The sequence below is a fragment of the Schistosoma haematobium genome, chromosome 1, assembly GCF_000699445.3.
Source record: "Schistosoma haematobium chromosome 1, whole genome shotgun sequence".
NCBI classification, from domain to species: Eukaryota; Metazoa; Platyhelminthes; class Trematoda; order Strigeidida; family Schistosomatidae; genus Schistosoma; species Schistosoma haematobium.
The window spans coordinates 3,631,000-3,646,307 of record NC_067196.1 but is presented as its reverse complement, the minus strand read 5'-3'; the positions used below and the strand labels follow the sequence as shown (position 1 = coordinate 3,646,307).

Below are 15,308 nucleotides of genomic sequence, written 5' to 3'. Positions count from 1 at the left end.
GAGGCAAAATGAATGGCAAACAATGTGTTTTCAGAAGTCCCTAAGAATAGACCTTTTAGTGCCTACAGGTATTTCTCGTTCTATTGATTTCATAATTGCTTTACTGCTGAATAATGTCAACTAATTTCACAAGTAAAACTAGTGAGCCTATAGGATTATCGTGACACTTTACTTTTTCCTAACATGGACATTTTTTGAATGGTTTCTTTTTCAGATTCTCACTGATGAACACTTCGTTTCACACTTCCTCTCAACATAATTTGCCTTCAGGCATAAAAAACCTCTAAGTGTTGCATAAATATAGTCAAGTTATACAATAGACCATTTTTTGGATGTAGTACGAACATGAACTCTTAAAACCCTGACCTTATGAACGAAACTGAAACTGATTGATGATTGAAAGTACATTAGAGCGCATTCTGATGGTTATACGCTACTGCTAAGTAGACAACTTACAGGTGGTTTCTCTATTAGAAACGCTATTTTGCTATAAATTATGTAGTTTTAATTTGTTTCTACCATTTAAAATATTTTTACGTCCATTCGTCGTCGAGATTAAGTGGTCATTAAACCTTCATTGTTATTCGTCTGTGGGCAGTACAACTATCGGTTATCTCATGGTACATCTAAAATGTATAAAATTTTTAGACAGTACTTTTTGTTCTTTTCCCCACTTTGAAGTTATGTAACAGTAGAAGGTTTCTCTTTAAAATATTGCTTCCCAATTTATTTATCATTGGGTTAGATGTCTAAGTCATCTGGAAATGGTAGTGGAATATATTTTGGTGAAAGGGAGCGGATCAGCATTATTACGATGATTATGTCCCACTAAAGCTGTTTTTAATGTCCTTGAATTTCACGCTAATACAGTTATTCCTAATAATTTCTTCGCCCTATTCTACTAAATAAAATAGTTAATTTAGTAACATTTATTATTCATCCTTATGAGTAAATTATAAGCCATGATACTATGTACCTTTAGCTGTAAATTGTCAAGTTATTATGTGTCAAGTGCATGCGATATGGGAGGGTGTAATGCATTGGTTTAGAAACAATAGTGGTTACAATTGTCGGACTATAGTTGGTCATAAGATCCTAAATTTTGTAGATCGAACGGACAATAGTGTTTTTCCAAAAATTTTGGATCGTTGATTGGTTTTTTAAATTATCAGTTGGTTATGCCATAGTTTCGATTATTATTAATAGTAGTACTGGTTTAGTAGATCGTGTGCAGAGCAACTTGTACCAGAAAAGCTGAAAATAAGAGAAAACCTAGATCGACAATTCAGCACATAGTTTCTACGTGCATCTAATGATAAAAGCAGTTGATAAAATCTTGCAATATTATAAAAAAATACAGTGCTACCGTGATATTTCTAGTCCTTTGTAATTGTTAATGCGCACAGATGAAGCTACGGAGGTATACTTCGTGCAACTTTGTTTTGCAGCATTTTCCTCCTGATATCCTTACTCTCGTCTCATTCCTGCGAATTGAAAGTTTGTTATAATATTTACATTCTTTATTCTAGCACAAATCTTTACCTACCCTTATCAGACTGTATTTTTTAAAATTTTAAATCAACTACCATTGTATTTAAACATCTTCTGGACGTTGCAATTTTCTAAATTGACTCCATTCAAAAATAGTATATCGTTACATTACCAAAGTTATTTAAATATAAGCGACTTTTCTTTTATTCTGACGTTTAGCTTATTTTGCAGAGCTATGGTAATCACTCATTATGATATGATGCTGACCCCAGCATGCTGTTTTCCATCCAGAGCAGTCTTTATCAGCTGCGCATTTACCAGTTTTATCTTCTAGAGGTTTGTGTGGCTTCGAAGTTGGCTGGTGGCCTCCTGAACACTAGGAGACATTGATAGTGAAAATTTGTTGTCGTCGTTTATGTCCTGTTGTTCTAATGTTGGTAGAGATTTTATGGTACTACTTCTTATAAACGACTCTCCTCTTGTTGTCTTTAACCAGAAGACACTAAATTATATGCAGTAATGTCAAACCTACCGAACAATAAAACTACACTGAATGCCTCGGTGGAAAGACGCTAAAATGGTGAAAAAGTAATGAATCTTAGGATTGGGCAAAAAAATATTAAAAACCGAACCGTAGTCTATGTTGTATGGCATATGTAACCCCAGATTGCAGCTTGTGAGTCATAAATATCAATTAGATTGAAATTCCGTTACGGCAGATTATTCAGTGTGAACACTTTTCATGGATTTTTAACATAATTTTACGATATTTTGTGTTAATGACAAACACGTGGTTCAAATATTCTAATAGTCTTTTATTGATACGTAATCGATAGACTTGATATTATTTCATTTATCACATTGAGCAAACGTCAAATAGCTTCACCTGCAAAACTGGTGTTTTTACTTCAGGGCATAGAAAAGAGAACAGAATAGCTTTGTTCAAAGTATTGAAATCTGAGTCACGAATTACTATGAAAGTAATTTTGATTAAGTTTTATGGAGTAATCCTTTGATGTAGTAAATACAATAAGAATTAAAAATTAGTAATCAATGATCGAAAAACCATTTTTTACTTCAATACTAACAGCTTCCGACTACTTTGTAGGTTCGTGTTAAATTTTGTCTTGGCTTTAGATTCACGATTACGTCAAAGGTAACAAAACTTTTGTTTAAGTCTTTCACTTGGACGGAGAATACTGTACGAGTTTTAATAAACCATACTAGTAACTACAATATCAGTTCATTGCGAAACTGCCACGATAAGTTTGAGATGTATGCAGCATGTGGTTTGTTTATTACTTATTTTAAGACACTTAAGAGGTTTGGTTAAAGTATTTCAGAAGTTTTTCAGATAGATTACTGGCTAGTCGATTTTGGCTTGATTCTCTTTTTATAAATTTTATGTTAAAGTCGCTGCATTTGATGCAACAGAAACTTTATTCTTTAGTCTCATAAGGGTTCTTATCATGGTGACATCTTTCAGGTCATTTTAAAGGTAAAAGAGAAACATCTATCCGGAAACCTAGGAGTCTTAGACAAATTTATAACAAATAACTTAATTACTAACATCACTACCAGAAGATTTAATGAAAACTGCACAAACTAAATGTCGGTATCTTAGTAGTTTAAGTGATAGATTTTAGCCAGTGTTCATCTATAAAAATATATGGATCGTCTTTGATGAACCGGGACAAAATAGCGACTCAATACAAGTTTACAAACCAAAGAGCGAATCGGTCTTGTGTGCATACTTTTTGTTTTATAGAGTATTCAACAGTTATTCCATTGGTCAGTTGCTCGAATGGGAACGCGGTTCACTTGTCATCTTGCCTAGATTACTTTTATTCGTTTTATAGGTTATACTAGGGTTTTCCAAACCGTTTTTAGATACTGATCGATCAATAATTTTATTTTTTATATTTCCAGATTTCTTATTAATTGACCTTATTTTTGATGCATCATAATATTCCAACGTCTACATATGGTTCCACTCCAATGACTTCTCTTCCTAACACAACAAACACTCATACTATTAGTTCATGTATGACTAAAGCTATTCAGTCTTCAAGTCAGGAAAATATTAGCGCTATAGGTATTTCAGACGATGATGATGCTGGCTTGTTAGATGGGGAATTATGGGCCCCACTAGCTGTTCGTGGTTACCTTAGCAAATGGACAAATTTGTTACATGGGTGGCAGGAACGTTATTTTGTCTTATCTGATGGCTTTCTAACCTATTATCGTAATTCAGATGATTTGAATTTAGGCTCTAGGGGTTCTGTACGTATAAAAAATGCATATATTAAAATTCATGAATATGATGAATGTCGTTTTGAGGTAAGTTAAGTAATTAATCATCACTTTTTCGTTTAATTTTTTATTTTTCATAGTTGACATATTTATTATTATAATATCGTAGATTGAAAGTAAATGATTGTTAGAAATCAGAAGTCTGTTAGCTTTTGACCCGATCTTGATCGTCAAAACTAAAAATTATAAAGTTATGTAAGTTATTAGCTAAGTACAATGTACTAAATCGTTACCGTTTCTACTACTCTGGCATTTGTCGTGATAATTTCATCTAACCGTACTGATTTAGTGTAACAATTTGGATGTATGCACATATGTCCCAGGTTCTATACTGATGGTGACTGACCAAGCATAAGCTCGATTTGGCCAATATATTTTGTTTTTGGTGCCTTATGGATATTATTCAACTGTTCAAACCAAATTAGATGGATTGAGACATAAACCTATGACCGAATGATTGAAAGCTAACTTGTTTTAACTGATCAGTCGTAGATACACACTGCTGAGGAGTCGTACGATAGGACAAAATGGCAGTCCTGTGCTTCCAGGTTTCCACTGGTGATCTAACACCAATCGGTTCATGATCTCAATCAAGAACCTAATAATCTCCACAATTCTTTACTGATAATTATTTTGTGCCCACTAGTGACTAGCTTCAAGATGTATCTAACGGATGTCTGGTGAGGAGTTGTGATCGATGGAGTTCAACCTTGTCGGGTGTGGGGCAGTTACCCACCGAAGACAATGGAAGATGGTTGCACAATACCGTAAGTTGGTTGAAGTTAGATATTAGCGCCACTGAATTCCGACTCAGTTGTCTAGAGATTAAGCATTCGCATGCACGTTCAAAGGTTCTGGATACGAGTCCCATTTGCAAGATTGTGTATGCGCATTGTTAAAGAGTCTTATACTAAGACGGAACGGCCATCTAGTGCTTCCAGATTATCAATGATAATCTAATATCGATTCGTTTATGATCTCAGTACTTGAAATAGTTAACTAATTTTTCCGATATATATTTTTTTCTTGTAAAACAAATTCGTATTTGTACTTGATAGTTTCAGTTCAACGTTATCATGTGTTATATTTCTTTCTTTTTATGTGTGTAGAAGATTAAAGTAAACCTTTATTTCGTAAGGTGATTACCGTTAAGTGATCATCAAATCTTTATTATAAAATTGAATTGTAATCATAATTAATCTTATTATCACTTGGATATAAAATAAAGTACATGAATCTTAGTAATTAGGTTGCTTATTCACACCGTGATCATTTTAGACAATCGAATAGTACTATTAATTGTTTTCATACGGAAGTTAAATGTACAGTAGTTTAATTCGTTATTGAATTTAATAATTGAATTCGTGAGTTAATTGAAGCTAAACTATCATGGAAAACCTGGAAGCCCTGCACGGTCGTTTCTTCCTTTTATGGGATTCCATGGTGGTCTAGCTTCGATTGACTCAGGAATTCAACAATTAAATCACTATAATATCAACAAAACCCCTCTCTGATTATTAAGTGTTTGATTAAGGTCATGAATCAATTGATGTTAGACCACCATTGGAAAGTTGGAAGCAGTGGACGGCCGTTTCGTCCTATTGTAAGACTCCTTAGAAGTGTGCTTCCATTATCCTGCTTGCGGGATTCGAACCCAGGGCCTAGTTCACTGGTCAATATAGTTGGGTTGGACAGATGGGAAAAATATCTATCTCCACGATTGTATTGAAAATAATCCTTATCGCATCGTTATTAGCTAAAGAGTTAAAATATTCCCAGATTTTTCGAAATTGAATCGTAACTCTGTCGTCAAGATCAATCAAGCCTAACTTTACCATTTGCTAAATAAGGCATTGATAACATTTTTTTTCAACACATCTATGTTCCAAATTATTTCATAGTAGTAGGGCAACAACTTATCAATAATATTAGCTAAACTAGAATGGGGTGATATAATTTGAATTGACTAAAATTAAAAATGTGAATTATTAGATGATTTTGACTCAATATGGTGTTCACTATGCAACCTAATGTTTTTAGGTTTTAATTCCGTAAGTATATGGCGATTGCACACTGCTAAGGAGTCCCATACTAAAATGAAACGGTCATCCACTGCTTTCATATATTTTCCATAGTGATCTAGCTTCAATTCACTCATGAATTCAACTATAAAATTACTAAAATCTCCACAAAACCCAACTCCTAATTATAATTTGGAAGAGTTGAAAACTTCAACGAAACAACTGTCCAAATTTATGTAATGTATAAACATTTTTTGATAGCTTATTGATGAAGTTGAATTTCACCTTTTCCAGTATAAAGAAAATTTCCAGTATACATAATAATTCTTAAACTATTGTAGACTAAAATTTGATTGATTTGACCAATTAAATTTACTGCTATTTCTTAGGTACGCGTCGGTGATGTTATTTGGTATCTACGTGGATTAAGTCAAGAAGAACGTTATACTTGGATGTCTGCTATTGAACGACATCGTATTGCTGAATCAGGTTATGGATCAGAGAAAACTATTCATCATCATAGTTCTTTGTTATCACTTAATTCAACTTATAGTCCAAGTATTCATTCAGCGTCTAGTTTTAAACGAAATCATGGAATTAAAGAGAAATTGGCTGAAATGGAAACTTTTAAGTGAGTTAAGTAGTTCACATAAACTATGTTATACCTGTTTATTCCATTTATCTTCTTTATTGAAAGTTCTCTAACATTGTTCATTCGTTGATCTGATCACACTTAAACAAGATGTGATTTAAGAGATATAGACTACTCACTTGGTGTTGTTTGCTTATATCTTCCCATTGATATTTAGGACTACAATTGCCAACAAGAGACTGAGCAATTTCAGTCCTAAATAACAATGGGAAGATAAAAGTAAAACAATACCAAGTGAATTTAAACTTCACCTCATTGAACAAGCGGGCGGCTATCAGGACTCAGTAGCTAAGTGGATAACGTGATAATGTTTAAAGTTAACGGTACTGGGTTCGAGTCCCGGAGTGAACATCAACTCTGAGATGCAGGTACATCCAGCTGACGTGTGTCAGATATGGCGAGACGCGTGTCAAACTGGATTCCACTGCTATCCACTATCCATCTCTGTCGATATCGACGACTGTTTTCATTTTGAAATCATTCATCTTTAACAATAATTTTTGCGTTGTGAAAAGGTAGTACAAAGTTGACTGTTATGAATACGGTATAATTGTCTGAATTAGTAAGGCGAAATATATGACTCAAACATTCTAAATAGATCACCTTCCATTAACAACAGATGAATAAATAATTTATAAGAAAGATGATAATCACAGACAAAACAGTTAATAACATTTGAGAGCTGATGTTGTGCATATTTGGTAATTTAGAGTTTACAGTAAGATTTCACTTTGACCATCCAGATCCCGATTTTAAATCACTTGATATTATGTGTTTTTCACAGTTCTTTATTTTTATAGACTCATTGTAAGTTTTTTTTTCTTAACCAAAGTACAAGAATCCATTCAATATAACATGAGACAATATTGATTAGTTAGTATCCTAAACTCTAGTGTTCATCTTATTACAAAGTTTTGGTTACAGTCAAACAGTACCTATTTCACTATTCGTAAACTAAATTGTGAACTAGTGATTATAGGTTTGAAACCTATTTCATTCACTCTTTAGTTTGAATATCCAGAAGTAGTATAACCTATAGAGATGTTAGGTGTTTGGGAGTAGTAGATAGGAACCTGTAGATTTAAGTGTCGTGCTAGTTGGGGTTCGTCATCAAGGATTATCTATTATCTTGAGGGAACTGGTGCTTCCTCACAGATTTCAACCCACATTAGTCAGTCTCACAATCTGAGACGTTACCATTGAGTTATTTGGGCCTCCACTGCGCTGTAGGACTAAGATCTTTAAAACTTATTAGTCGCTACCTAGTAACCAATTTTATGTTTATCTAGTCCATGAATACCTACCGAATCCCGTTAATTTTTTATCACACATACAGCTAGTGTAACTCAGTGTTGAGAATACGAGTTCGCGCTCTGTTACTGAACAGTCCCATAAATTATTTATTCACAATCAACTTCAGTAAATACTAAGTGAAAGGATGGAATTATCCAAATAGAATTTTTTGAATACGATTCCATGTGCTAGGATAAAACGTTTTGGGAAGATTGTTTGGTTTGAATCTAGTTATCTTCATGGGTTATAGTCAGATAGTAAACTATTGACGACCCGTGGATACAATACAATTTTTTTCGTGCTAGTTTTAGACAGCAATTTCGTCCTAGCATGGGACTTCTCAGTGCACACATGCAATCCAATGTACGAGACTCGAAATAGAACGAAATTGTTTCCAGGTTTTCGATGTTGATCTAACATTGATCGGGTTACAATCAAAATATAAGGATGTAATTATCTGAATGCAGTGAAACTTTCAGGTTTTATGTGTAAATATACATAGAAGATGAGGTATATATTGTTCTTTTTCTATTCATTGTTCATTCATTCATTCATCCGTTTGTTTGTTTATCTGTTTATACCAGTTGGTTACTATGACATCTGTGTATGTTAGTAATACTGTTTTTCTTTCTTTATTTGATACCTTTTGTTCGGTAATTAATTGTTTATTTTATTTAACATAATCGCATTTATAATAGTGTTTGTTATCGATTTTGTAAATTGTTAAACTAGTAATCTGAGTGGTTTTAACAGTTCCATCTCTCTGTTCATCTTCTGATTAAGATATTTAGTGTAAATATTATTGTGAATAATTCTCGATGTTGGTCAGAATGAGGGGTTTTGTGTTTAATGTAGTAATTTTAATAGTTAAATTCGCGAGTCGATGTAAGCTAGATTACCATTGAAAACCTGGAAGCACTGGACGGCAACTTCGTCCTAGGACGGGACGTCTCAGCAATACACACCCACGATTCGGTATCGCGGGACTCTAACCCACGAACTTCTATCTCGCGCGCGAACACTTAACCTGTTGACCACCGAGCTGACATCCAGCGGTGTTAATGTCTAACTTTAAATGATGTTGAAAGTTTTTTTCCACAGTTCGAATTAATGACTTCCGCATGAAGTAAATGTGTTTTCTGTGTTGTTTTAATAATTATACGAGTTAAACAGTTAACCGCTTAATCATTCACTAACGCTTTCATGTTAGCTTATATTAACCACATAAGAAAAACGGTATATTCACAGCTGAATTGACGAGTCAATCTAAGCAAGACCATCATTAAAAATCTGGGAAAACTGGACCGCTTGTGGATTCAACTGTGAAAATACTAAAGTTTTCACCAATCTCCATACTGATAATAATCATTTGCTCATTAGTGACTAGCTTCAAGACGGAACTCCTAGAGTTCTAGTAAGGAGCCGTGACCAATAGAGTTCAGTCCGTGTCGGGTGTGAGACAGTTATCCACCTTAGACAACTCGTGAACGGGTGTGCAAGATCATGGACCGATTGAAGTTAGCTATTAATATCTTTGGATACTAGCTCAGTGGTCCTCAGGGTAAGCGTTCACGCATGAAACCTTATGTCCCGAATTCGAGTTCCATGGGCGCGATCGTGGATGCACACTGTTGAGGAGTCCCATACTAAGACGAAACGGCTGTCCAATGCTTCCAGGTTTTTACTAGTAGTCTAGCTTATATCGACTCATGGATTCAACTGTTTAAGATACTACACTCTCCACAAATCCCCGTACTGATAATAATGGTATACTTGCTCTTAAAATTAACGATCTGTCACGACTCGAATTATGGTTAGTTGATATCTTCATTATGAGTAAAGTTTCTGTTATTCGCAAAGTTTATCTAGAGTAATAGAAATGTCTTCACAATTTGATCATTCAACTTATCGCTTACATGTATATATATGAATTAATGTAACTATCTGTTTGCATACACATGAACCCTTAGTGTTATTATTCATCAAATAGACTATCTTGTGTAAATGTTTTGTTCTTTTATGTACCCGTTAGATTTAGGTAATGTTAAAGATCTGAAATACAGTAGTTGAGTTTTTATAGTCTATTTATTGGATGAAATATCTTCTGAATAGATCAAATTCATTAAATGTAGATTATTGACTAACTAAAGGTTTTCGTGATCAGTTACGAGCTAAAATGATTATGTGATAAGCGATAGTTTTCAGTTTCCAGAGATAAAAATAGGTGATCTATTGGTATAGGTTAATCCCCTCTACTTTTATAATATGAAGATCTGATCTTGTTCTTAATGTATCAACAGAATTTGGTGACAATGTGCATTTTAGGTAAAGAATTGTAGTAATTCACTATGGTACGAGAAACGAATTTCCAGACCTATACGGTATGATCCAGGTTTTCGAATGTTCTGAAAATGTTCTCTCAGATGAGTCATCGTAGGCGGAAGAAAAATATACTACTCATATGTACAAATTAATGGTAAATAGGGTAAAGTTCGAATCTTTAATCTACTTTTTAAAACTTTATTTTATTCACTATGGTATCATTCATGAATAAATGAAACAAGCATACATATTCAAATGTCTTAATTTACTTACTTGTTCACCTAATATATTACTTATAAATACATTTTTATCAAGTACTTAATTATCTGTATATCACTCTACTTCAAACTGTCAAACTCCATCTAGTTAGACTCTTTTTATGAACTATTATTTCGATCTTTGAATGTGTGAAGGTCTGTCGGTAGACGATAGATATGCTTCCCATCTGTTCAATCCAACTATATTGACCAGTGAACTAGGCCCTGGGTTCGAATCCCGCAAGCAGGATAATGGAAGCGCACTTCTAAGGAGTCTTACAATAGGACGAAACGGCCGTCCACTGCTTCCAACTTTCCAATGGTGGTCTAACATCAATTGATTCATGACCTTAATCAAACACTTAATAATCAGAGAGGGGTTTTGTTGATATTATAGTGATTTAATTGTTGAATTCCTGAGTCAATTGAAGCTAGACTACCATGAAGTCCCATAAAAGGAAGAAACGACCGTGCAGGGCTTCCAGGTTTTCCATGATAGTTTAGCTTCAATTAACTCATGAATTCAACCGTCAAAATACTTAATAATCTCCACAACTCTATACTGATAGTTAAATGGTTGATGAATGATATTAATAATAGTGAATTAATGCAACTTTCTAATCAGATACATATTTGTGAATTTAACTTTAACCTAACTTTTATATATTTATCTGTAGAAGATAGATATGTTTCCCATCTGTCCAATCCAACTATATTGACCAGTAAACCAACTTTATAACTGAATAACATATTGGTGTTTGGATGAGGTTTGCGGAGATTGTTGAGTTTTACAGTTAATATTGTGGACTGAGTACAGTTATATGTCCGTTGGGAATTGCAAACCTCTTACAATCGTGATAACCATGTAGTTATTAGTAGTAACTACCGGAAAAGTCGAAACTAGATAGGGTTCATCCAAGATGCCAGATGTGTGTCATTTACTCGCTTATCGCATTTTAAGTTGGTCAATCAGTACAGAGAAGTGATTGCAGTTAGAAATGTAAATTTCCCGAACTTTCGGCCAAATCCAGAGCCCCTGGGTCACATTTACTACTTGATAAGGCCGTTTCGAAATACCGAGCTAACATATCAAGAACTAATCACAAAAACACCGTGTGTGACGAAACTCAAAATGTTGTTCTTTGGGCTCAGTAATCAAACTTTTAGATCGCTATGACCACTACTAATCCAGTTTCTTTTGTAGATACCTCATGTTAAGCATCCTTTCATGCTGTGGACAACTGCTTATACACCTTTAATGTCAATGAACTTACTTACTTACACCTGTTACTCCTCGTGAAGGAGCATAGGTCGCTCACCAGCATTCTCCATCCAACCCTGTCCTGGGCAATCCTTTCCAGCTCCTTCCAGTTGTAATTCATCCTTTTCATATCTGCTTCTATTATCCGACGTAATGTGTTCTTTGGCCTTCCTCTTTTCCGCTTCCCTTCAGGATTCCAAGTTAGAGCTTGCCTCGTGATGCAGTTTGACGATTTGCGTAATGTATGTCCTATCCATTTCCATCGTCTTTTCCTAATTTCCTCTTCAGCTGGAAGTTGGTTTGTTCTCTCCCACACAAGGCTATTGCTGATGGTATCCGGCCAATGGATGTTGAGTATCTTGCGTAGACAGCTATTTATAAATACTTGTACTTTCTTGATTGTGGTTGTTGTAGTTCTCCAAGTTTCAGCTCCATACAGTAGAATTGCCTTGACGTTCGTATTGAAGATTCTCACTTTGATATTGGTTGAAAGTTGTTTTGAGTTCCATATGTTCTTCAATTGTAGGAATGCGGCCCTTGCTTTGCCAATCCTCGCCTTTACGTCTGCATCTGAACCTCCATGTCTATCGACGATGCTTCCCAGATATGTGAAGGATTCTACATCTTCCAGAGTTTCGCCATCAAGGGTGATTGGATTGCTGTTCTCCGCTTTGAATTTGAGGACCTTGGTTTTCCCTTTGTGTATGCTGAGGCCTACTGATGCAGAGACTGCTGCTACATTGGCTGTCTTTATCTGAATCTGTTCACGTGTACGTGATAGGAGGGCTAGGTCATCTGCGAAGTCCAGATCGTCTAATTGGTTCTGAGCTGTCCATTGTATTCCGTGTTTTCCTTCAGATGTCGAGGTCTTCATAATCCAGTCGACCACCAGAAGAAAGAGGAAGGGAGAGAGTAAACAGCCTTGTCTGACTCCGGTCCTTACTTGGAATGCATCTGTCAGCTGTCCTCCATGCACTACTTTGCACTGTAGTCCGTCGTATGAGTTCCGGATAATATTGACAATCTTCTCAGGAACTCCGTAGTGTCGAAGAAGTTTCCATAATGTCCTCCTATCTACACTGTCTAATGCCTTTTCATAATCAATGAAGTTGATGTATAGTGACGAGTTCCACTCAACTGATTGTTCGACGATGATCCGTAGTGTTGCAATTTGGTCTGTGCACGACCGATCCTTTCGGAATCCAGCTTGTTGATCTCGAAGTTGGGCATCTACTGCATCCTTCATCCGGTTCAGCAACACCCTGTTGAAGACTTTCCCTGGTATTGACAGTAGTGTAATGCCTCTGTAGTTTTCACATTTGCTCAGATCTCCTTTCTTTGGAATCTTGATGAGGTGTCCTTCTTTCCAGTCCATCGGCACTTGTTCCTCCTCCCAAATCTTTTTGAATAGAGGGTAAAGCATGCTTGTGGTTACTTCGACGTCTGATTTCAGTGCTTCAGCTGGTATGTTGTCGGGTCCTGCTGCTTTCCCGTTCTTGATTTGTCTGACGGCCATTCTAATTTCTTCCGTCGTTGGTGGGTTGACATCTATAGGAAGAGCTGTGTGTGCTGCTTCGATGTTCGGTGGATTCATTGGAGCCGGCCTATTCAGGAGTTCCTCGAAGTATTCTACCCATCTGTTTCGCTGTTGTTGAATTTCAGTGATTGGCTTGCCTTCTTTGTCTTTGACCGGCCTCTCTGGTTTACTGTATTTCCCTGATAGTTTCTTCGTTGTATCGTAGAGCTGTTTCATATTTCCTTCTCTAGCAGCTTTTTCTGCCGTCGTTGCTAATTCTTCCACGTATTTCTTCCTGTCGGCTCTAATGCTCCTCTTCACTTGCTTGTTTGCTTCTATGTATTCAGCTTGTGCTTGGACTTTCTCTGCTCGTGTTCGGCTGTTGTTAATTGCTGTCTTCTTGTTCTTCCTTTCTTTGATCTTGTCCAGTGTTTCTATAGAGATCCATTCCTTATGATGGTGTTTCTTTAGGCCCAGAACCTCTTGACACGTTGAAGTCAATGTTTCTTTGATGCCTTTCCAGTTGTCCTCCATGGTGGTTTCTTCTTCCTTCAGTAGATCTTGAAAGGCTTGGAATCTGTTGTTGAGAGCTATCTTGAATTCATTGAGTTTGTCAGTATCTCGAAGGAAGGCTGTATTGAACCTTTGTATTGCTGTTTGTCCACTTGTCCAGTTCTTTTTTAGCTTCAGTTTTAAATTGGCTACAACTAGGTGGTGATCTGAAGCTACGTCAGCTCCTCTCCTGGTTCTCACATCTTCCATTGTCCTTCGGAATTTTTTTGATGCAAATATGGTCTATTTGGTTCTCTGTAGTGTGGTCCGGTGAGATCCATGTAGCCTTGTGTATACGTTTGTGTGGAAATATTGTGCCTCCTATGACTAATTTGTTGAATGCACACAAATTTGCAAATCTTTCTCCATTTTCGTTCCTCTCTCCCAGTCCATGTCGTCCCATAATATCTTCATATCCAGTGTTGTCTATTCCGACCTTGGCATTTAGATCTCCCATCAGAATGGTGAGGTCCTTTCTTGAGCATTTCTCTATGATTGACTGCAGCCGCTCGTAGAATTGATCTTTAATGTCGTCGTTGCTATCATTGGTGGGTGCATAACATTGGATAATATTCATTAAGATCCCCTCCTTCTTTGTTTTGAATGATGCTTTGATGATTCTGAATCCGTGGGATTCCCATCCTACAAGTGCATTTCGTGCTACTTTGGACAGCATTAGAGCAACTCCCTGTGTGTGTGGAGCATTTTCCTCTTCGTGACCGGAGTATAGCAGCATCTCTCCCGTAGCTAGCCTTTTCTGTCCAGCTTGAGTCCAGTGGGTTTCGCTGATTCCCAGTACTGCCAAGTTGTATCTCCTCATTTCCGTTGCTATTTGGCTGGTCTTCCCGGTTTCCCACATTGTTCTAACGTTCCATGTACCTATAAAAATTTTTGCTCTGGTTGTTAGAAGGGGCATCGGCCTCGTGGCTTCCGAAGGAATTCGGCTTTCACCATGAAGCGTCATAATTCTTCTAAATGAAGACCTTCTAACTCTCAGGGCAGAGTTAAAATGGTTTGAATTATTTTTTCTGGTAAGCGTTTTTTAGCGAGTTAGTTTTCTACGGGATGGGGACGCTAACCCCATGCCCAACCCTCCTCCTTTACCCGGGCTTGGGACCGGCAGTAACTCTAGAAGAGCTACAGGCGGAGTTAATGTCAATGAAGATAATCTAGATTAGATTTTGTTGTCTTTCTTTTTATCATCAGAACACCAAACAACCAATGCTTTCTAAAAAAAAGCATAAACGTAAATATTTGTTTAATCGTTATTTGATTTAAAGACAACGTTTCATTATAGCTGATTAATGTTTTCAGTAAGTGTAGAAAGTAAAAACTTGACTTTTATTTCTAAGCATTTTGACCAGAATACTAGTATGTATATAGATGTGTCTATGTTGATCAGTAATATTAGAAAACAGTTTTAATTAATACGTTGTAACTGGTTAGTCATATTCATACACACATACACACACACACAGAGAGAGAGAGAGAGAGAGAGAGGGTAGCACCAGCGGCAGCAGCAACAGCAGTCTAATCTTTATGATAAAGGTATGTCTAATAATATTGAATGACTACTTATCGAATGGTTTTATAATTTTAATGTTTTGATAAATAATATAATGATAAGTGT

The 15,308-nt window shown here is 36.0% G+C and overlaps 1 protein-coding gene across 1 annotated transcript in view; it reads left to right on the top strand.

The window, feature by feature from the left end:
- The first annotated feature begins 376 nt into the window (after nt 1-376).
- COL4A3BP (Collagen type IV alpha-3-binding protein) overlaps nt 377-15,308 on the top strand; it is a 36,177-nt gene continuing 21,245 nt past the window's right edge. The window contains exons 1-3 of the mRNA XM_051212740.1: nt 377-458; nt 3,421-3,831; nt 6,215-6,456. Of these exons, the coding sequence (XP_051072933.1) occupies nt 3,448-3,831; nt 6,215-6,456 (626 nt within the window). The 5' untranslated portion in view covers nt 377-458; nt 3,421-3,447. The remainder of the gene's footprint in view (nt 459-3,420; nt 3,832-6,214; nt 6,457-15,308) is intronic.